This window comes from Hemiscyllium ocellatum, chromosome 14 (genome assembly GCF_020745735.1).
Source record: "Hemiscyllium ocellatum isolate sHemOce1 chromosome 14, sHemOce1.pat.X.cur, whole genome shotgun sequence".
NCBI classification, from domain to species: domain Eukaryota; kingdom Metazoa; phylum Chordata; class Chondrichthyes; order Orectolobiformes; family Hemiscylliidae; genus Hemiscyllium; species Hemiscyllium ocellatum.
Window position 1 is genome coordinate 35,623,780 of NC_083414.1, and position 23,336 is coordinate 35,647,115.

The 23,336-nt window shown below is 40.3% G+C and overlaps 2 protein-coding genes across 2 annotated transcripts in view; both read right to left on the reverse strand.

The window, feature by feature from the left end:
* Nucleotides 1-4,432, reverse strand: part of LOC132822344 (ADP-ribosylation factor 4) — a 28,364-nt gene extending 23,932 nt beyond the window's left edge. The window contains exon 1 of the mRNA XM_060835608.1: nucleotides 4,222-4,432. Coding sequence (XP_060691591.1) covers nucleotides 4,222-4,288 — 67 coding nt within the window. The 5' untranslated portion in view covers nucleotides 4,289-4,432. The remainder of the gene's footprint in view (nucleotides 1-4,221) is intronic.
* A 14,827-nt stretch (nucleotides 4,433-19,259) lies between these two features.
* Nucleotides 19,260-23,336, reverse strand: part of dennd6aa (DENN/MADD domain containing 6Aa) — a 118,300-nt gene continuing 114,223 nt past the window's right edge. Inside the window, exons 18-20 of the mRNA XM_060835631.1 lie at nucleotides 20,900-21,002; nucleotides 20,634-20,708; nucleotides 19,260-19,922 (exon numbers count right to left, since the gene is read on the reverse strand). Of these exons, the coding sequence (XP_060691614.1) occupies nucleotides 19,791-19,922; nucleotides 20,634-20,708; nucleotides 20,900-21,002 (310 nt within the window). The 3' untranslated portion in view covers nucleotides 19,260-19,790. The remainder of the gene's footprint in view (nucleotides 19,923-20,633; nucleotides 20,709-20,899; nucleotides 21,003-23,336) is intronic.

The following is a 23,336-nucleotide window of genomic DNA, read 5'->3' on the forward strand; positions in this document are numbered from 1 at the left end:
GTGGACGGGTCTGCAAGGTAAGGTCAGGTGTTCAGAATGGACAGTGCACATTAATGTGAATGATTGGAGATATCCAATGTGGGGCGGTAATCGGAGGTTGAATTTTGTGGTTAACTAAGAATTACTAACAGATTTAATTCTCTATTTTTCCTCTAATTCTAACTCAGCAGAATTTTGGACAGCTCTAGATATCAGACAACAGTTCAATAGAAGTTTTACCTTTGTGAGCAATTACTGTACAGTTGCTACATCACCACACGCAAAAGATCCTACCTCATCTTTTAGGCTATGTCTAATTTGAGACCACCCAGAGGTTTAGTTATCTAGTTACCAAAGGTAATGATGTTAAATTTCAGTTATATAGACCGTGGCAATACTTCATTTGGACGATTGCGTACTACTTAGGTCTCCTTAGTTAAGGGATACAAGATCCTGAAAAGCCTTCACATACGGAAATGATCATAACTCCAGTGGGCGATTCCAGAATTAGGGATATTGTTTTAAAATTAGTGGTCATCCTTTATGAAGGGAGGAAAAAATTCTCTCTTTATTTGCAGAGTTGAAATACTTTGGAGCTTTGTGCCTCCGGTGGTTGTGTAGTCATTGAATACTTTTAAACGCAGCAGTGAATAGATTTTGGACCAAGCCAGAAGGACTGAATCATGAGCAATGGATGGACATATGTATATGTATCCAGACTGGGTGATTTAGGTGTAAAAGTGTTCTTTATGAGTAGGAAAGAGACCGATTGTGATTCTTTGAAGGAAGGGACAGCTCCTGACGATGAGGAAACTTTTGTCTCACTTGGTACTGAAACAGCAAGGAATTTGTGCAGCAAGATTTGAGTGCTAACAAGACTGAAAGAGAGTGTAATGGGCGAACTTGAAGAGTCAGAAGAACACAAGAACTAAGAGCAGGAGTACGCCATCTGGTCATTTGAGCTCACTCCGTAATTCAATAAGATCATGGCTGATCTTTTCATGGCCTCAGCTCTACTTACCTGCCTTCTCAACATAACCCTCAATTCCTTAACTGTTCAAAAAATTATTTATCTTAGCTCTGAAAACATCCCATGTGGAAGTCTCAATTACTTCACTGGGCATGGAATTTCAGATTCACAATCCTATGGGTGAACACATTCATTCTCTATTCAGTATAAACCTGCTCCCCTTAATTTTACAGCTACATCCTCTTGTCCTAGTTCCACCTGCCTGTAGAAACATCACCTCTACTTTTAGAAAATTAGAGAAGGGACTAGATCCTTCTATAAGATTGCTCCCACCTCCCAACTGCCAATTCTTCTAAATTCCAAAGAATATAATCCCAGTCTACTCGGTCTCTCCTCCTAAGCCGACCACTTCAACTCGAAATCAACCAAGTGAAGCTCCTCTGCACCCCCTTAGCGCCATTAAATCCTCTCAAGTAAGACGATTAGAACTGCACGTAGTACTCCAGAGTGGCCTCACCAGCACCCTACATATTTGCCACATAACCTCCCTGCTTCAAACTCGATCCCTTTTGCAATGAAGGACAAAATTCCTTTTGGCTTCCTAATTATCTGTTGCACCTGCAGACCAACCTGGTGTGATTCATGCACAAGGACACCAGGGCCCTTCAGCAGAGGCATGCTGAAATTTTTTTTAAAAAAAGTCTTTCAAATACTAAATCTTTTTTACTATTTTTCCCTACCAAAATGGATGATTTCACATTTAACATTGAACTCCATCTGCCCACGCACTTAAAACTATGCCCCTTGGAAAAGTTTCACAATCCTCTGCACATTTTGCTCTACCACTCAGCTTCATGTCATCGCTACCTTTGACACAGTACATGTAGTCCCCAACTCCAAATCATCTATGTAGATTATGAATAATTGCAGTCCCAACACTGATCACCAACCAGAAAAGCACTCATATCCCCACTCTTTGCATGGATGGAGGATTGGTTTACCAACAGGAAGCATCGGTACCTTATGTAGCAGCCTTTTGCGCAGCATCTTGTAGAATGCTCTTTGGAAATCTAGATACACTACATCTACTGGGTCCCCATTGTCCACCGTACTTGTGATGTCTTCATAGAATTTCAGTAGAAAGTAAACATTATCCACCCTTCATGAACCTATGCTGCATCTGCAACAGGACAGGTATTGCTATTTCTTCCTTGGTAATACAATTCAAGCATTTTCCCCACTTCAGAAGTTAAGCTAAATACACCTGTTGGACTATTAACATGGTGAGAGATTTTTAACTTCATCTATCTCCGTCCAACACCAGTACCTCCACTTCATAGTCTATAATTCCCCATCTTTTGTCCAACCTTTTTAAAAAATTAGTGGCGTCACGTTTGCGGTTTTGCAATCTGCTGGAACTGCCCCAAAGTCCAACGGATTTACCACAAGCGTGTTTGCTATTTCTCCCACCATCTCTTTTAGTACCCTGGGATGTATTCCATCCGCACAAGAGACTGGTCTACCTTTAGCTACATTAGCTTGCCCAACATTACCTCTTTCATGATAATGATTCTTTCCAGGTCCTTACCCATCTTAGTCTTGTCAGTTACTGGCATGTTATTTGTGTCCTCACTGTGAAGACCAACACAAAATACCTATTCAATGCCTCAACCATTTCCTCATTTCCCATTACTAAATCCCCCTTCTTATTCTCTAAAGGATGAGAATACCTTAGCCACTTCTTTTAATCAGTCAAATGTACAGCATGGAAACAGACCCTTTGATCCAACCCGTCCATGTCGACCAGATATCCCAACCCAATCTAGTCCCACCTGCCAGCACCCGACCCATATCCCTCCACACCCTTCCTATTCATATACCCATCCAAATGCCTTTTAAGTGCTGCAATTGTATTAGCTTTCATTTTATATATGTTCATAGAAACTTTTGCTGTCTTTATATTCTAAGCTAGCTTACTCTCATATGATCTCACTATTTTTACTTACTTTAAAGTTTTCCCAATCTTTATTTTCCTGCTGATCTTTGCCACTTTGTATGCCTTCTCTTTCAATTTGATAGCCTCCCTTATTTGCTTAGATACCTATGGCAGATTATCCTTTGAGTCAAACTGCAATTAAGGGCTTGATTGGAAGGACAACAAAAATACTAGTGTACAAGATTAGATTTAAATAAACAGTGCAAATTTTAATGACTTTTTCTATTTCAGTGTCAAAATAGGTCAATAGCCAGTTCAGAGTTGTTAGAATATCCTTAATTGAACTAGTAGACAAGCATTATAAATTTCTGTTTGAAGACTCACTCCAATCACAAATCATTTCTGAAAGTTACAAGGTATTCAGTACCAAGATGAACCATTGTAAAACAAAAATAAACCACTTGAACGGAATATTGGCAGGCATTGTGTGGCCAGTCAAACAAACAGCACTAGTTCTTTGTTACATTTATCCAGATGTTCAATGAGCTTTGATACAAGAATATACAAGTCCAATTTGCTCCAGTGGAAGTCACCCAATACAGGCAGGGAACAGCAGATTATTTTCAATTTAGAAAATAATAATCTTCTTGGACTCAACATTGAGTTCAAGAACATCAGATATTGAATTCTGCCCTCCATTTAAAATAATCAAGTATCAGTTTATTTTCTTGCACATTTAGTGGGTAGGCAGTGGGTACACCAACCCCAGATTTTTAAGCTGGATATCAAGTCAAAAAGCCAAACGAGCAAGACAAGGACCACAGATGCTAGAAATGTGAAACAAAATTAGAAATGGCGAGAGAAAGTCAGCTGGTCTGGAAACATCTGTGCAGAGAAAGCAGAGTCAACACTTGAGTTCAAATGTTGACTCCGCTTTCTCTTTACAACTGCAACCCGCTATTTGTCATAGACATTCAGTTATGTTGGATTTTTCCGTTACCGCCTGAAACCATATAACGGAAGCTTGGAGCTGGGAGTGTGCGGCAGGAGCGAGCTAATTAGGCCAGAGACATCTTAAGACCGGAATTATAGGCGGACACTTTTGTGAAGTCGCGGGTCTCCGCGTAGGCCCTCTTCGGCCAGCTGCAGTAATGCAAACAACCCACCTACATTAACCGCTGAGTCGGAGCCGAGCGCATGAACAAAAGAGAGCTCGAGGCCTGCGGCCCAGCGAGAGCCTGCCAAACCAGCCAGACAAGCAGCGGGCTGACGGCGGAGAGTAGGTGCGGCTGCCGGAGACGGGGGCTCACTTCACCCCCCCCCCGTCCAAACTCACCCATCAGTATCCTGACTTGCTTCCTGCCGAACACCTTTTGCAATATAGCGCTCAGGGTGAGCCCCATGTTGCTCGCGGTCTTACTGCCACTCCTGAATCCTCGTCCCCGCTACTGCTGTGTCTCCGCGCCCTCTCTCTCCTGCTGCCGCGGACCTCGCACCCGCTCCCAGATACACGGTCCCGCGCTGCTGCCACGTCAGAGACTGGCCGCGTCAGCTCCAACGCGGACAAAATGACGTCGAGCTGTAAAGCCGAGCGAGGCCCGTCGCAAAACCGTTATTCGACACAAGGGGGAGGGGGAAGAAGAAGCCCATTTTATGTCCAAAGCTGCTACATGTTGTATTGAGGTTCATTACTCTGAGGTAACCCAGTGTTTTCCGCAGGCGGAGACCAAATCACTAAATAAATAGGACTAAAGGAGGCTGCTGCTGAGGTTCTCAGATTATCAATCGAAAATATTTATCCAACTACTCCCACTCTTGTGCTTTTGCCCCATGGCTCAGGAAAAAAAAAGTCAAATATATATCCCATTTGTCTTTTGAAAATTATTTAACGTAATCCCATAGCTGTTTAGACTCCTCATCTTGCCAACGATTATTTGGTCAATTCCCTTAAATCGGTATTCCCTGGTTGCCAGCCTTGCTGCCCATTCAACGTTACCCCTTATTTGCGTATACAACAATTAATAAACCCTTCAAGATGTTGAACATTAAATCCACCGGGAGCTGTTGAGCAGTCTAATCCCAGAAATGACTGGCTTTTCTACATAGAATATTACAGCTCAGTACAGGCTCTTCGGCCCTCGGTGTTGCACCGATCTGTGGTATTTGTGTAGAGGGAAACTCAGTCCCTCTACCAATAAAAGCTAACACATCGTATGCCTTCTTAACAACCCTGTCAATCTGGGTGGCAGTTTTGAGGGATCTATATACATGGACACTGAAATCTCTGCTCATCTACACTACCAAGAATCTTAACATTAGCCCAGTACTCTTTATTCCTGTTGTTCCTTCCAGAGTGAATCATCTCACATTTTTCTGCATTAAACACCATTTGCCACCTGTCACAAAGCTGGTCCTTTTTTACTAAAAGCTGTTCCTTTTCTCAGGGATACCGTGTCCTTGATTTTTTTCAGAGGGGTTGTTAAACAGTCTGGGATCCAAAACGACTGGTTTGATACAGAGGTGAAAGGGTTTACTGAGAGGCTTTTTTGATTATATGTAAACAGATGAGACTTTAGGCCAAAGCTTTTTATGTTTTAGAAGTGACTGTATAATGAAAGGAGAATGGTCAGTTCTAAAAGCTGAAGTCTTGTTTAAGTCAGTTGTGCAGTAGGAACTGTGTGTGGAAACAGGTTGCTAAACTCTCTCTCTCTCTTCTTCTGCCCTTCTAACTTTGACCTGTAAGCCTCTGTTTCAGTTTTACTTTATGTTTAAGGGATATGTCTGTTGGGACTGTTGTTAATTTTTGGAACAGCATAGACTGTTTGGATAGACTGTGGGTGTTCTATATTCTGTTTGTGTTTCATTCCATCATTTTGTGAATAAATTTTTGTTTCAAAACCTGGTAATCAGCCTAGCTAACTTACTCTGGGTAATTTTCACTGTACACTTAGCGAAACAAATAGCAAAGGTACGGTCTGGGCTGCCTGCTTAAGAATGTTTTGAATGATCTGGCCTAGTCCATAACACACCTCTCTTCCTTCTTTATAAGGAAACTTGGACTTTTACCTGCGGAAAACTAAAAGAATGAGGAGATTTGATTGACATGCGGTCCTGATGAAGGGCTCTGGCCCGAAACGTCGAATTTCGTGTTCCTTGGATGCTGCCTAACCTGCTGTGCTTTAACCAGCAACACATTTTCAGCTCTGATCTCCAGCATCTGCAGACCTCACTTTTTACTACTACATTTTGACAGGATAGTTGAGAGAGAGAATGTTTCTGATGGCAGAATGTAGAACTAGGAGTCACTAAATAAAAATAAGGGACCCCCATTTAAAATAGATTCAGCTTTTTTTTTAATCAGAGGGTCATGAGTCTTTGGAACTCTTTTCCTGAAAAGTTAGTCCTTGAGTATTTCAAGTCAGAAGTAGAAAGATTTTTTTTAAGCAAGGGATGAAGGGTTATCTGTCTGTTTGTTCAGATCAGCCATGATCTGATTGTATGGCAGAATAGGCTCAGGGGACTGAATGACCTACACCCGTTTCTTGTTTGCTTGTTCATATAGACAAATACATGTTAAACATCACCTTATTTATTTTTACAATAAGAACAACCTCACACCTGGGTTCTTAGTTCAAATTTTGTTGTACCCCCTTCACAATTTGTACTGCGCCCTGGTCAGAGTCTGCAGCCCCTAATCCTGAACACTAACCTGCCAAAGAACAATCCTGGTCAAGCACTGAGGATGTCACCTAGACAGGGGACGAAACGTTTGCAACACAAACTCCCAGCTCGGCGAACAGAACCACAACAACGAGCACCTGAGCTACAAATCTTCTCCCAAACTTTGAACACCTATGGGCGAGAGACGCTAAGACAAGCCAGGAAATGGGTCATCCTGCTAGACATCTCCATGGACTTCAGTGGTGACTGACATGGCCATCTGCTTGCTGCACATGCAGTTTATTTGTCACATAAGTGTTGGCACATTGAGCAAATGTAAGAACAACACACTACATGGGTCGAGCTGCAATATATGTCCTCCTTAGACCAAGGGCTGCTTGGAGACCGACAAGCTGCTTGTTTCTGTGAATGCGCCAATCGGCGTGGCAAGGCTGGGATGCTAAGAGCATCTAGGTAGATGCTAAGTGAGCAAGTATTAAGACAGCAAGCGAGCAGCCCTGACATGTATCCTGGTTCAGTTTGTGAGCTGTCTGCCTATCTTTGTGTGCAAATGTCCATGCTGCAGTCTTCCAATGCTGGTGTGCTCTGCAATGCAAGTCTGTGCATCCAGAGTGCCCTGCAGTGAAGAGTAGAAATGCTAGGTTAGTTGTGATGGGTTAGCAGATGCCAATTTCCCATGGAGAAGTGGTGAGTGCACCTGGTGCGCATGGATCGTGCCTCAAGATGTTGCCTGATGTCTAGCATGAAGGTTGTTTGGAGCAAGTGACAAACTGAATCAGCCATGTATCCATTACGGCTTCCTCATCAAGCTTTTCATCTCTGGATTTTCTGGTGAGATGGGAGTTTGAATATTAATGAGGAGAGTTGTGGCATTAATACGGCACTGAACAAGCAATTTCCATCCATTGGCTTTTCACTGCTGCCTGGTGAAAATCCTATCATACTGTGTGTAAAAACTATAAATGATTGGCTGAGATGTTCTCAATGTCAAAATGGGTCTCACCATACCTGATTCTGCTACATGATAGTCTACATCAGTCAGAATCCTACAGGATTCTACACATTGGCCTTTTTTGACCAAGTCTTGAGAGAAACCAGAAAATGATCAAAAACTTGCAACTCGATTAAGAGGTCAGTTAAATAAAAAAAAACTTTAGATCAGGAAAAGTAGAAAAGCAGAGAAGTTTATGGATGGAATAACAGAGATTAGAGCCAAGACAACTAAGAAATGATCCAGTGAGCCATCTTCATTCTCCTCAAATTATACCACCCCTCCCTGTTTTGTTCCTTTTAGCTCTGAAACACTCCACCCCCACCAATAATATTTTTCTCAGTCTTTTGATCACCTTTAATACTCAATCTGTTTTGTTTTGGGATAGATTCCTCTGTATGAGTGAAAGCTATTGGGATGGCTTTATGGAGAGAAATGGAAAGGCTCCAATGGAAAGGACAGTTACTCATTAGGAGAATGATAGGTAGACCGTAGTGGGATTGAGCAGGGTAGGGGGAATGTATAAGTGAGATCCCTTATTCGTTAGATTCACTATATGGAGTGACAAGTTGTCAAATTTGTAGTGGTTGGGTGGATTGTATTCGGAAAAAAACTGTGCTAGGCTTGACTGTCCTGTGAAATACTCAAGTGGGAGACTAGAGAACTAAGTTCATAAGGCAAGCTGTGAGGGAGACCCTCCTTTTTGGGATGAATTTTCTGAATGAGTGGATGAATTCTGAAAAGGGTAATCACAGTGACATGAATTCACTAGAACAAACACCTGCATTTGGATTGATTTGTCTGAAAGGTGTGATGATGCTATCACTTTAAAAAGGTGATTTTGTCTTGGATTTTTTTTTGAAGAGAGGTTGTAAAGGCAGAAATGCCAAAGGGTCTAGGGAGCTAGAAAGCTAAAACAGTTTAACAATGTTCAGGTTCTCCACGTTCAGGTTTTTCTAGTTTTATTTAGCTGTAATAGTCACAAGATGTTGGAGTCCAGAAGGATTGCAAGCTTCAGGAAAAGATTCCTAATTGACTTTCTCTGAAATATCTCTGGATGTTTTTCCCTCCTGCCTGTAAGAACTGTGTTTGAATTTACCTTTTTGCCAAGGCTGTGTTTATGGGATGTTACTATATTGGAACAGTTAATTAGTTAAGTTGCTGTATTGTGTCGGTTAAGTTTTTCAATAGTTAAGTTATTCTAATTCTGCTTTCTTTTGTTTGTGATTCAACTGTACTGTTTAGATAAATTCTGTTTTGCTTAAGGCCGAATAGTTTTTCCAGTTGCATCACACCTAGAACATCCTTGGCTACCTTCTTAAAATACTTTCAGGGGGTCTGGTCTGGTCCATAACAGATTGGGGTCTCTTGTCAGGATAAGTCTATATTCCAATTTGGGTTCAGGGTTGTTGGACTCAAAAGTAATGAGTGGTAGGTGTGAGTGTCTTTTGTTTTGGGTGTTGAGTTTGGTTGGTTTAAACAGTGCTTTGTGTAGCAATGGTTCTTTCAGTCATTAAGAGTCTTCTGGAGGTGGAAGAAGTGATCTCAGCTGCTTTACAGAAAGTGAACAAGGCAAAGTTGGAATTGGCAGACAAGCTGGAGTTGGGGTTGCCAGTGTCTGTGAGAAAAAGAGAAATAATTACAACAATACCTCAACATCTAAATTTGCTGAAAATGCCATCAGATTCTTTGGAAATAGCTAGAATTCAGCTTCAAGAGTAACAGCTGAAATGGTTGATGATTGTGAGTTGGTTCATAAATCAAAGTTTGGTATCCGACATAATTTTAATCCATGAGGAATAGAAACTGGGGAGAACAGAAATCCTCAGGTGGTAAGGTAAAAATAGATCTTAGTGAAGATAATAAAGATACCCATAGGTTACAAAGGAAACCCGTGAAGGGGAAAGAGAAGTTAAAAAGCTCAGGTGTTTTCACTGTAATAAAATAGTCCACATGAAGTCACAGTATTGGTGATTTAGAAAAAGCTGGGAATACAGAGCTAGGAAAATAGGATAAGCCAATGAATTTTGTTAAATTGGTAAAGGAAAGCACTGTGGAGGCTAAAAAGCTGCACCAGAACGTACAACCTAGTTGGACATTGGTTGAGAGGGAAATGTCAGAGCCATTTATTTGTGTAAGTAAGGTTTACTAGCATAGGCCAGGAGTAGTAGGTAAGGTAGTTAAAGTATTAAGGGATACGCAATCATGTCAATCGTTGATGTTGAGAGATTAAAAAAAATGTAATTCAGAAGGATTATTACCAGAAAATGTGCTAGTACGTGGAATTCATGTTAAAATTAGAAGTTCTCCATTATGTAGAGTGAGGTTGAAGTTGAGAAATGGTGGTATGACTACTGGAGAAACCCTGAGCTCCAGGAATACAATTTATCCTTAGTAACAATATAGCTGAATCACAGGTTGGAGTACTGCCTACTGTAGTTGAAAAGCCAGTAGAAAATCAGGCAAATGAGGTATTACAGGGAGTATATCCTGGGATATACTTTGATAACAAAGTCACAAAATCACTGGTTGAAACAGGAGGAGAAATCAAAGAACTCAGATAAGGAGGTTAAAGTAGAATTATCAGAGACCTATTTTCATAATTGATTGATTTATTTATTGTCACTTGTACCTAAGTACAGTGAAAAGCTTTGTTTACAAGCAGTTCAGGCATATCATAGTAAGTATGGATGTACAGAACAGAAGATTTAGACAGAGACATACAGGTAACATTGCACAGGGTGTACAAGAGAGATCAACGTTAGCAAGATCAGCATTATTTGAAGCTAGAAAGTCCATTTAATCATCTAATATCAGCCAGGAAGAAGGTGTCCCTGTACCTTAGATTACTCACATTGTGGAAACAGGCCCTTCGGCCCAACAAGTCCATACCCTCGGAAGGGCAACCCACCCAGACCCATTCCGCTACATTTACCCCTTCACCTAAAACTATGGGCAATTTAGCATGGCCAATTCACCTGACCTACACATTTTTGGACTGTGGGAGGAAACCAGAGTTCCGTGTGGTTCACTAAGCTGCTTTCGGGAAGGAAATTGCCATCCTTACCTGGTCTGTCTACATGTGAATCCAGACCCACAGCAATTGATTGTCGACTGCTCTCTGGTTAATTCGGGATGGGCAATAAATGCTTGCCTGGCCAATGACACCCTCATCCCGTAATGAATTTTTAAAAAGTGTCCCTGCTACAAAGTTTTTTTAGATTAGATTACCTACAGTATGGAAACGGGCCCTTCAGCCTAACCAGTCCACACCGACCCTCCGAACAGTAACCCACCCAGATCCATTTCCCTCTGACGAATTGACCTAATACTATGGGGCAATTTAGCATTGCCAATTCACCTAACCTGCACATCTTTGGACTGTGGGAGGAAACCCACACAGACATGGGGAGAATGTGCAAACTCCACACAGATAGTTGCCTGAGGCGGGAACTGAACCCGGGTCTCTGGCGCTTTGAGGCAGCAGGGCTAACCACTGTGCCATCGTGCCACCCGTACCTACTGATGTACGCATTCAGGCTTCTTTATCTTCTGCCTGATGGAAGAGGTTGTAGGAGATCATTACCGGGGAGTGAAGAATCTTTAATGATTTTAGCAGCCTTTCCACAGCACAAGCCATGTAAATGGAGTCCATGGATGGAAGGTTGGCTTCAGTGAAGGCCTGGGCTGTGCATGCTTTCAATTGTGCATCTATAGAAGTTGGTGAGGGTGTTTATGGACATGCCAAATTTCCTGAGCCACCTGAGGAAGACGAGACATTGGTGTGCCTTCTTGATCGTTGCATCTACATGTTTGATCGAATGGTTGAGAAAAAAAACAAGAACAGGTGGATGGCAAAGTGAATATTTTTAGTTCAGAGAAATTAATTGAGTTGCGACAACGATGAAAAACTGAAGCAATTATATCAAAAAGTGTGCACAGAATAAGAATTTGAGTGTATTCTCAAAGGTTTCTATGTTAAAAATGATGTCTTGATGAGGAAATGGAGACCATCATATATTCAGGTTGGTGAGAAATGGACAGAGGTTAATCAAGTTGTGTGACCAGTGGTTTATAGAAAGGAAGTGTTGTGGGTAGCACTTGAATTACCAGTAGGAGGTCATTTAGGGGGAAGAAAAACTCTGTCCAAAAAACAACAACATTTTACTGGCCTGGACTGCATAAGGATGTAGTTGAATTTTATCAGACATGTCAGATGTGTGAGGTAATTGGAAACCCTCAGGCAGTAATAAAACCAGCAACTTTAATACCCATTCTTGCATTTGAGGTCTTAATTGATTGCGTACAACCCCTACCCAAAATGAAAGGTCAAAATCAATATTTGTTGACCATAACGGATGTGTCCACTAGATTTTCAGAGGCCATTCCATTATACAATATCACAGCTAAAAAGATTGTAGAAGAGTTATCAATTTTTCTTACTAGATATGGACTACCACAGAGATACAATTAGATCAAGGGTCAAATTTTACATCAAAATTATATAGGGAAATTGTGGATAGCTTAGGAATAAAACAATGCAAATCTATTGTACATCATCCAGAATCACAGTGAGTGTCAGAAAGGTGGCATCAAACTTTAAAGACCATGTCGAGGGCTTATAGTCAAGACTATCCAAATGATTAGGATAAAAGAATTCCATATTTTTTGCCCTTAGGGATGCACCAAATAAATTGACCAAATTCAGTCCATTTGAGCTAGTTTTTGAACATGAGGTGAGAACACAACTGAACTTAATTAAGGAGAATTGGGTGAGTCAGAATTCAGACAGCACTATATGTCAAATTTGGACTATATGTCAAATTTTAGAGAATGATTAAATAGAGCCATGGAGTTGGCTAGACAGCATTTAAAAGTATCACAGCACATGATGAAACAGGATTTTACAAATTTTACAAATCACAATTTTACGAATGAAGAAAAAGTGTTAGTGTTACCTCCCATGATAGGTGAACCTTGAAAGCAAGATTTAGTGGACCTTAACGAATCAAAAGGATATTGAGTGAGATAAATTATTTGATAAGAAATCTGAGTGCATCATGTGAGTGCGCTCAAAAAATATTTTGATAGGCAAGAAAAGCAAAAGGAGAATGTGCTATTGGTTATAATGCACAGTAAAGATCCAAGTTCAGAGGATTCTGGATTGGACATTGTCAAATTTAATTTCAGGAATGAGAAAGTTCTCAAAAATTGCAGTAAATTATTGAGTTACCTTCCAGAGGAAAATTGAAATGACTTGCAAGAGTTATTACTATCATATGTGGCTTTGAAGTATTAATTTAATTATGCATAATGTAGATATAGGAAAAACTATTCCAAGTAAGCAGCATCCTTATAGACTTAACCCTCTAATTTGGCACAGGTTCAAAAAGAGATTGAACGCATGCTCCAAAATGGCATAATCGAAGGGAGTTGCAGTAAGTGGAGCTCATCGATAGTAATGGTACCAAAACCGGATGGTACACAATGATTGTGTGTAGACTATCGCAAAGTCAATACAATTACAAAGCCTGGTTCATATCCAATGCCATGTTTGGAAAACTGTAATGAGAAGGTGGGACAAGTAACTTATATTTCTACTTTGAATTTACTCAGAGGATACTGGCAGGTGCCTTTATCTGAAAGAGTGTAGACAATTTCAGCATTCGTAACACCGAATGGACTGTATACCAATTTATAGTCATACCGTTTGGTATGAAAAATTCACCAGCCACATTTTAAAGACTAACTAATAAAGTCATTCCTGGATTACCCAATTGGTGGTATACATTGACATTCTGGTGATTTTAGTCACACATGGAAGGTACATTTGCAGCATTTATTGGAATTATTTGATTGACTTTAGGATAAACCTGGCTAAGAGTGAATTCACCAACTCTACATCACATTCCTGTTGACCATGGACAGGTGGCCCCACAGAATATGAAAACAAAGATTATTGGGGAAGTTTCCATACCATCGATGAAGAGAGCAGTTCTATGATTCTTGGGATTGAATATGTTTTCTCGGAAATTTAACAGTATGGTTGCTCCACTGACTTATTGAAGTAGTGCAGGAAATTTCAGTAGATGGCAGACTATCAGAGGGCATTTGGCAGGCTGAAAGCTGTGTTAACCACTGCCTTAATGTTAGCCACACCTAATTATGCAAAGCCATTCAAAGTGGCTATCGATGTGAGTGATTTGGATTTCAATGCTGTACTCTTACAAGATGACAACAACAAAATAGAAAGACCTATTGGGTATTTCTCCAGGAAATTGAACATTCACATTTGGGAGAATTGAGCTTGGTGCTGGCATTACAACATTTCGACACTTATTTTGCCAGTAATGTGTCTGAGACAATTGTAAATACTGATCATAACTCATTAAAGTTTTTGGAGAAACTCAAGGTAAAAAATTCCGGACTGTTTAAATCTTATGACTGCAGCCATTCAATTTGAAAATTATGCACGTGGCAGGATGAGAAAATGTCGGTTAGATTCCCTTCAGCCTATCTGGTCCACACTGACCGTCCGAAGAGTAACCCACCCAGACCCATTCCCCATATTTACCCCTGACTAATGCACCTAACTCTATGGGCAATTTAGCACGGCCAATTCACCTGACCTGCACATCTTTAGACTGTGGGGGAAACCGGAGCACCCGGAGAATGTGCAAACTCCACACAGACTGTCACCTGAGGCTGGAATCGAACCCAGGTATCTGGTGCTGTGAGGCAGCAGTGCTAACCACAGCCACCCTGCTGATTCATTGTTGCATCTTGGATGAAGAAAAATGAAAGCATTCAGTAGCTGGAGCAAATGGACTGAAATGTAATGTAGTAATGAATGTTTCCATTATTAGAGGTCCATGTAATGTATATGTATTGTATATGTGTACTAGGCGTAAAAAATGAGGTCTGCAGATGCTGGAGATCACAGCTGAAAATGTGTTGCTGGTTAAAGCACAGCAGGTTAGGCAGCATCCAAGGAATAGGAAATTCGACGTTTCGGGCATAAGCCCTTCATCAGGAATCAATTCCTGATGAAGGGCTTATGCCCGAAACGTCGAATTTCCCATTCCTTGGATGCTGCCTAACCTGCTGTGCTTTAACCAGCAACACATTTTCAGCTGTATATGTGTACTAATAGAGTAAGACGAAGGGTTTTAAAATTAAGCAATCTTTATTAATGATTTATTTTAAGGACGGAGATGTGTCAGTGCTGTTACTTTAAAAATATTATTTTGTTCTGGGTTTTGTTTTTGAAGAGGGTTTGTGAAGGCAGAAGTGCCAAAGAGTCTAGGGAGCTAGAAAGCTAAACTGGTTTAACAATGGAAGGGGGGGTGGCCAGTTCTCTCAGTTCAGGTTTTCTAGATTTTTTTAAAGCTGTAGAAGATGTTGGGAGTCTAGAAAGGTTGCAAGCTTCAGTGAAGAATTCCTAACTGACTCTCTCTCAAATCTCTCTGGATGTTGTTCTTTCCTGCCTGTAAGAATCTGTTTGAATTTACCTTTTTGCCAAGGCTGCATTTATGGGATGTTACTAGGTTGGAACAGTTAATTAGTTAAGTTGCTGTATTGTGTCGGTTAAGTTTTCCAATAGTTTATCTAAATTCTGCTTTCTTTTGTTTCTGTAGTGTTTAAATAAATTGCTTAAACCCCCAAAAAAACCCTGTAGATGCTGGAATCCAAGGTAGACAAGCAGGAAGCTGAGAGAACATAGCAAGCCAGAGCAGTATCAGGTGGTGGAGAAGTCCAATGTAACCCTCCATAAGGACTGGGGGTGGGTGTATATGTAAGGAGAGCTGCAGGTAAAGGGGGTGGGAGGGGGGCAGGATGGTGAGTTTGGGATAGGTGGAGACAGGTAGAGGATACAACCTGGTTGGTCAATGGGAGGGATGAATTCAGTAGGGTGGCTGGGACGCTTGGAAGGGGATGGGAAGGGAGGTTATTTGAAATTAGAGAATTCAATGTTGAGTCCTTCGGGCTGTAGGCTGCCCAAGCGGAAGATAAGGTTTTGTTCCTCAAATGTGTGGTTTGATCACTGTGGCAATGGATGGTCATGTCGGAAAGGGAGTGGGAGAGTGGGAAGGGGAATTAAAATAGGCAGTGACTGGGAGATCAGGTCGACCCCTGCGGGCCCACCTTAGATGCTTGATGAAATGTTCCCTTCCTTTACATTTGATCTCCCTAATGTAGAGAAGGCCACATTCGGGAGCACCAGATACAGTAAACTAGGTTGGAGGAAAGGCAGGTGAACCACTGTCTCAACTGGAAGGACTGTTTGGGGCCCTGATGGAGGTGAGGGAGGTGGTGCACTGACAGGTTTTGCATCTTTTCCGGTTGCAAAGCAAGGTTTCTGGGGGTTCGGAGGTATTGGTGGGGTGAGTGGTGCAAACTAAGGATTGGTGAAGAGAATGGCCCTTGTAGAAGTCAGAGAGGGGTGGGGAGGAGAAGATGCTTTGGTGGTGGGGGTCTAGTTGGAGTTGGTGGAAGTGTTTAAGGATGATGGAATGGATGCAGAAACTGGTGGGGTGTTAGGTTAATGCTGAGTGGTTTGACCAGTTATATCACACCTGGAACACTCACTTCATATCTACCTTTAAAATAAGAAAAAGTTAGGATCTAAGCTACTTCTTAAAGTACTCTGAGGGGTCTGGCCTGGTCCATAACAAAAGGACTCAAGTGAACTTTCTTTGCCAGAAGTCTAGATGGGTGATTATTTTGGGATACATAGAAGGGGAAAGACTCTTGGAACTGGATTCATTGAGAAGAAACTTTTGTACTGAGGTTAACTTGCTGGGATGAACGGTTTTTGAGATAAATTCACAACAGAGAAACTGTAGACTGCCCAAGAGCAAAACGTAAATGAATAAAATCTGAAAGTATTGGAGTAAACAATAGGCTCATCGAAAGGGAGGTCAGACAATGTAATTTACTGGACCAAAAAAAAAGGGGTTGTAAGAACAGAGCAACAAAGATCATTGGACATCTTTTAGTAAATTTGACCAATACTTTAATGCATACTTGCAACCAGCTAATGTATTTATCCCATACTATTCCAACTGTTACAAGAGATTCCAGAATCTGTTCTTCCCCAGTGTTTCAATAAATATTAGCTCAGTTAGCTGTATAGCTGGTTACAGTGCAAGGTGATGCCAACAATGTGGGTTCAGTCAGTTGAAATTACCAGGAAGGATTCTCCTCAACTTCTCCTCCTCACTTGAGAGATAAACTCTCTCTCTAATTAGAGAACAGCCCTACAGTTCAGCAGAGTTATGATGACTTTGTCCTTTACATTTTGCGGACACTGCACTGGATCTGTCAAGGATTCCAAATGCAAGATCCTGATTGTGTCTTGGAGTGTCATGTAATGCACTACAAATGACAGTGGTGAGGATTGAAGTTTATCAGACCAATCCTACATGGCAATTTATGTATTTTAGCTCAGTTTCCTCTATGGGCTAGACATTGAGGCATAAAGAAATGATTTACCCACTCCCATAAGCAAATTTTCAATCTGATATTCAAAGCAACACAGTTTGTTGAACTCCATTAGTGAGCAGGAGTGGGTCAGAAACCTCTCCATTATTCAGACATGTGCAAACCTGCTGTAGTGAAAATGTTAATTCATTGTGATGAATTTCTCAAACCAGCAAAAACCAAATACTCTTACAGCTTACACCTGACTGTATCAAAGGTCAAGATTCTTCTGAATTAGGAGCAGGAGTAGGCCCCTCTTAAAACATTGCTTAAAACCTACCACTTTGACCAAACATTTATAGAGTCAGTGTGAAAAGTTGTCCCTTAGGTCTCTTTTTTATATCTTTCCTCTCTCTTATCTAATTGAAAATCTTTTTATTGGTCAGTATATGCTATGATGAAATGTCTTGGGACATTTTTGTTATGTTACAAACACTCTACAATTCCAGGACATTGCTGTTGACTTAACATTTCCAAAGTGCAGTAACGCTTAATAATATGTTGGGTTGTCAATTTACACTTATTCCCTTATGTTAAGTTCTGGGTCAATTCCAGAAACCTCCTATCCAAAGATATTACTCATTGGGTCAAACGTTCAAATTATTTTGAATGAATCTTCAAAGGAAGTACTCTTGTTTTTTGTGAACCTATATCCTGAGAATATCAGCTTGGGCTTTCCATTCCAATGACATCACCATTCCTGCACCACCATCCCCAGCCATAGTTGAGAAATCAATGTTCTCTTCTTGGCACTTCTGGAGCAGTCTCGCTGCAAACATTATATCAGTGATTCCTTGACCTTTCATTTGAAATCGCCATGACTATATGATAGTAAATCCTGTTTAAGATGTTGCATTAACTAGAGGACATATATTTTCTCCTCTCACCCTAAACCTAAGAAAGACCTAAGAGGCAACTTTTTCACACAGGATGATGAATGAGCTGCCAGAGGAAGTGGTGGAGGCTGGTACAAGGCTGGTACAACATTTAAAAGGCATCTGGATGGGTATATTAATGGAAAGAGTTGAGGGATATGGACCAGGTGCTAGCAAGTGGGACTAAGTTAGGTTGGGATATCTGGTCAGCATGGAGGAGTTGGACTGAAGGGTCTGTTTCCATGCCGTACATCTCTATGATTCTATGATTCTGGACCAGCACTTAAGTCTCTGATGGTTTGTCGACACACCATATTTGTACTTGAAAAGATGTTGTTATGAAGTTTTGATTTTTGAAATGTGAAAGGCTATATAAGTTAGCGAGTTTTGAGAAGATTTGTACCTCAGGTGGAGGTTCTGGATTGAGGTTTGCTGCAAGGTTTGTTTTCAGACATTTCGTCACCCTACTAGATAACATCAATGAGCCTCCAGATGAAGCACTGGTGGTATGGCCTGCTTTCTATTGATGTATTTAGGTTTCCTTGGGTTGGTGATGTCATTTCCTGTTCTTTTTCTCAGGGGTGGTAAATGGGATCCAAGTTAAGTGTGTTTGTTGATAGAGTTCCAGTTGGAATGCCATGCTTATCGTTCATGTCTGCGTTTGGCTTGTTCTAGAATGGATGTGTTGTCCCAGTCAAAGTGGTTTCCTTCCTCGTCTCTATGTAAGGATACTAGTGAAAGTGGGTCATGTCTTTTTATGGCTATGTCCTTTTATGAAGTTCATGTATCCTGGTGGCTAGTTTTCTGCCTGTTTGTCCAATGTAGTGTTTGTTACAGTTCTTGCAAGGTATTTTGTAAATAACATTAGTTTTGCTTGTTGTCTGTCGTAGGGTCTTTAAAGTTCATTAGCTGCTGTTTTAGTGTGTTGGGGGGTTGTGGGCTACCATGATGCCAAAAGGTCCAAGTAAACTGGTAGTCATTTCCGAGATGTCTTTGATATTGGGGAGAATGGCTAGGGTTTCTGGACATGTTTTGTCTGCTTGTTTGGGCTTGTTGCTGAGAAATCAGCAGACTGTGTTCATTGGTTACCCATTCTTTTTGAATATACTGTATAGGTGATTTTCCTCTGCTCTTCATAGTTCCTCTGTGCTGCAGTGTGTGGTGGCTCATTGAAATAGTGTTCTAAGGCAACTTCGTTTATGGCTATACAAGTGGCAATAATTCTTAAGACAAAAGACTTAAGTAAAATAGTGCAAAGTTTATTAGAAATTTTGTATTGTTATTAACATGGTGCTTTGGTAAAAAAAATTTGAAGCTCGATCATATTTCTACTTATTTAAATGCGTTTTTGAATATTCGTTCTTAAAAGTTATATCACAGTTACTTATTTAAATACAAATACACTTAATCCTACAAATTACTGTTAGTTTAGGAACATATACGAGAATAGACATTTTATATAAAAGTGTAGCCAAATTAAAATATGCATCTAAGCAAAATACCAGTACTGGTATTTGCACAGCTTTTATTTATTGATACATAATATGCAGTACAAATATTAGTAGTAAAACTCACACTGTTATTTTTCTACTGGTATTGGCAATTCCTGTACCAATTTCATTAATGGTAGCTACCAGTGTCTTCCTGTGAAACTTGATTGTTAATATAATCGCATATCTTATACACAAACACACTCATCTTAAACAGTGATTTAATAACTTTGTCTGTGTCTTCACCTTGGCATGTAGTCACACACTGAAAAGAACCTTCTCAAAAGATATGATAATTTTCTTCCCCTGTTATTTTTCAATACTGTTCGAGTTTTTTTTTGTACTGTTCTTAGTTAAAATGCCCTTCAGGGGAAGGGTGCAAAGATCATGTAGTGCCATTTTTTAGCAAGATGCTCTGCAGGTCTTCTGGCAGTGATAAAATGATTGCTTCAATGTGCATTTGCAGTTTCTCCAATGTGTTTTGTTTTATTGGAAGGCAATGTTGCTTGGCTTGCACCTGAATAAACAGAATATGTTTAATTTACCTAGAAGAAGTTTTTTAAAAATTATACAGGTTTCATCAATGAAAGTTACATTAATGTAACTCCCATAAAGTTAACCATTCCATAGTAACTATGAAAGCATTAGTGTAATGTAAAATAATTTTTTTGTTTCATGTCATCCCACATACTTTATCTCAAGAATTTCATATAACAATTGGTCTGTTCCAGCTTTAATCTTTGAAATAGATCTTTAATGTAAGAATGGGCCAAAGTTGTCACAATATCACTAACAATGAAAGAGAGGAAGCCCTTTTAAGTGTTCAAATCAGTTTTGAAGGCCTCAAGACAGCATGGCAACCCTGGTGCTCATAAAATAATTCTGACTGCCAGGTCTATGAAGCTGCATTCTCGAACACAAGAGTGGCCTCATTGTTCTCAACAACAGGAGATTAATTCTAATTCTCCCTAGAATATTTCCTACCTGTACAAAACATATGCTTGATATGGAAAGATTATAGTTCTAAATCAATTTATCCCTGGAAATTGCTTGGCCTTCACAGTTTGTAGTTGCATTTTCCATATTCTTATTAGCAGACAATCTGTGTCCACAACAAAAATGCTATATTCTGCACCAAATACCCAAATTCCAGAGTCTGACTGGGCATCAAGTCAACTTTATTGGCATTCTGCAATTAACATTTTCAGAAATTATTTTTTATACTTACCAACTTCTCTTTCAACTTCAATACCAAATCCACCACCTCAACTTCTGTGTGCTTCTGAATCCATATCAGTAAATCCTAACAAAAAACAGGGTTAAATCCAAGTACTTCAACAATGATTGTTTTTCACAAGTTACCTGCATATACTAGGTCCTTGGGTGATATTTCATGATTATAAGAGTCCAATTTTGTAAATTATTTAGAATTAAGGCATTAATTTTACAAGGCACAAAATTCAGCATATATGTAGGCTACTTTGTTCTACTCACTGCATCACATAAGGCCTCTAGGTGCAATGCCTCCAATTTTTGTGTCATTTCTTTCCACCTTGACCGGAACCAACCATCAAAGTTTGGAGATTTCAGGAACTGTCTTAATGGAATGGAAAATAAATAGGAACATCATAACTCCATATGAGTATTATTGCAAATGTAATCATATAGTGGATCTTTCTGCCAGCCAAAACTTGACAGAGTTATGAAATTAAAGTGACACTGGAGTGCACAACCTTAACAACACATACTGGTAGACTTGGTAGCTTTCCATCCAGTTGGAACTTCTGTAATCCATTTATTCCCTGTATCCCATTCAATGAAGTCATAACTAATCTTTGATCTTGTCTGCAATACTTTTGATTAACAAATTTTTTTTCATTCAGGTTTAAAATTAACAATTGGACAAGGCTTCCAAACTGCATTTAGATGAGTTTCCTAATTTCACCACTTGTTCTAATCTTTTGAGTATGCCCCCAGGCCAGATGCAACCAAATTCTCTACCCAAAGCATTTATATCTTGAAAATTGAGATCAAATCATCCTCAACATTGAAGTTACATGGAATTTAATCCTAGTTTGTGTCATCTCTTTGGACTTTCATTGTTTTCATCTTTTACCACTTAGTACTCTGATTTTTTTTGACGAAAGTCAGTGATTTCATATCACCACATTGACATTTATTCGCTACAATTTTGTCAATTATACAGTCATACATTACGGAAACAGACCCTTTGGTCCAAACCAATCCCAACTGCCTGCATTTAACCCACATCTTTCTACACCTTTCTTATTCATGTACCTGTCCAAACTTTATTTTAAATATTGTAACTGTATCTGCAGCTACCACTTCTTCTGACAGCTCATTTCACATACAAATCACCCTCTATATGAAAAATCTCCCCCTCAGGTCCCTTTTAAACTTTTCCTCTCTCACTTAAAATTATGCCCTTTCCTAAGGAAAAGACCTTTGCTATTCATCTTATCTATGCCCCTCATGATTTTATAAACCTCTAAGGTCACCCCTGAATCTCCCAACTGAGAAAAGTCCCAGCCTGTCTAACTTCTTCTTATAACTCAAATCCTCCAGTCTTGGTAACATCTTTATACTTCTTTTCTGCACCTTCTAATTTAATAATACCTTACTATAGTAGTGCGACCAGAACTGTATACAGTACTCCAAAAGTGATCTTACCAACATCCTGTACAACCTCAACATGAAGTCCCAATCCTAAACTCAATAGTCTGCGCATTGAAGGCAAACGTGTCAAATGCTTTCTTTCCCGCTGTCCACCTGTGATGCAACTTTCAATGGATTATGTACCTCAACCCCAGGTCTCTGTCATACAGCACCCCCAGGGCCCTACTGTTAACTGTGTAAGTCTTGCCCTTGTTCGTCTTATCAAAATACAATACCTTGTATTTAAATTAAACTTCATCTGCTACTCTTTGGCCCACTGGTCCAATTGATCAAGATTCCATTGTAATCTTCATCCCTGTCTATTATACCACCAATTTTGATGTCATTCACAGACTTATGGACCATGCTTCCTATATTGTCATCCAAGCTGTTTACATAAATGACAAAACAACAGTGGATGCAGCACCAATCTCTGCAAAATGTCACTGGTCACAGGCGTCCGGTCCAAATTACTTAGAGTCATATGAGATGTACAGCATGGAAACAGACCCTTCGGTCCAACCCGTCCATGCCGACCAGATATCCTAACCCAATCTAGTCCCACCTGCCAGCACCCAGCCCATATCCCTCCAAAACCTTCCTATTCATATACCCATCCAAATGCCTCTTAAATGTTGCCATTGTACCAACCTCCACCATCCCTCCGGCAGCTCATTCCATACATGTACCACCCTCTGTTTAAAAAGTTGCCCCTTAGGTCTCTTTTATATCTTTCCCCTCTCACCCTAAACCTATGCCCTCTAGTTCTGGACTCCCTGACCCCAGGGAAAAGACTTTGCCTATTTAACTTATCCAATCCCCTCATAATTTTGTAAACCTCTATAAGGTCACCCCTCAGCCTCAGACGCTCCAGGGAAAACAGTCCCAGCCTGTTCAGCCTCTCCCTATAGCTCAAATCCTCCAGCCCTGGCAACATTCTTGTAAATCTTTTCTGAACCCTTTCAAGTTTGACAACATTTTTCTGATAGGAAGAAGACCAGAATTGCCCCCGATATTCCAAGTGGCCGAACCAATGTCCTGTACAGCCGCAACATGACCTCCCAACTCCTGTATTCAATACTCTGACCAATAAAGGAAAGCATACCAAATACCGCCTTCACTATTGTATCTACCTGCGACTCCACTTTCAAGGAGCTATGAACCTGCACTCCAAGGTCTCTTTGTTCAGTAACACTCCCTAAGACCTTACCATTAAGTGTATAAGTCCTGCTAAGATTTGTTTCTCGAAATGCAG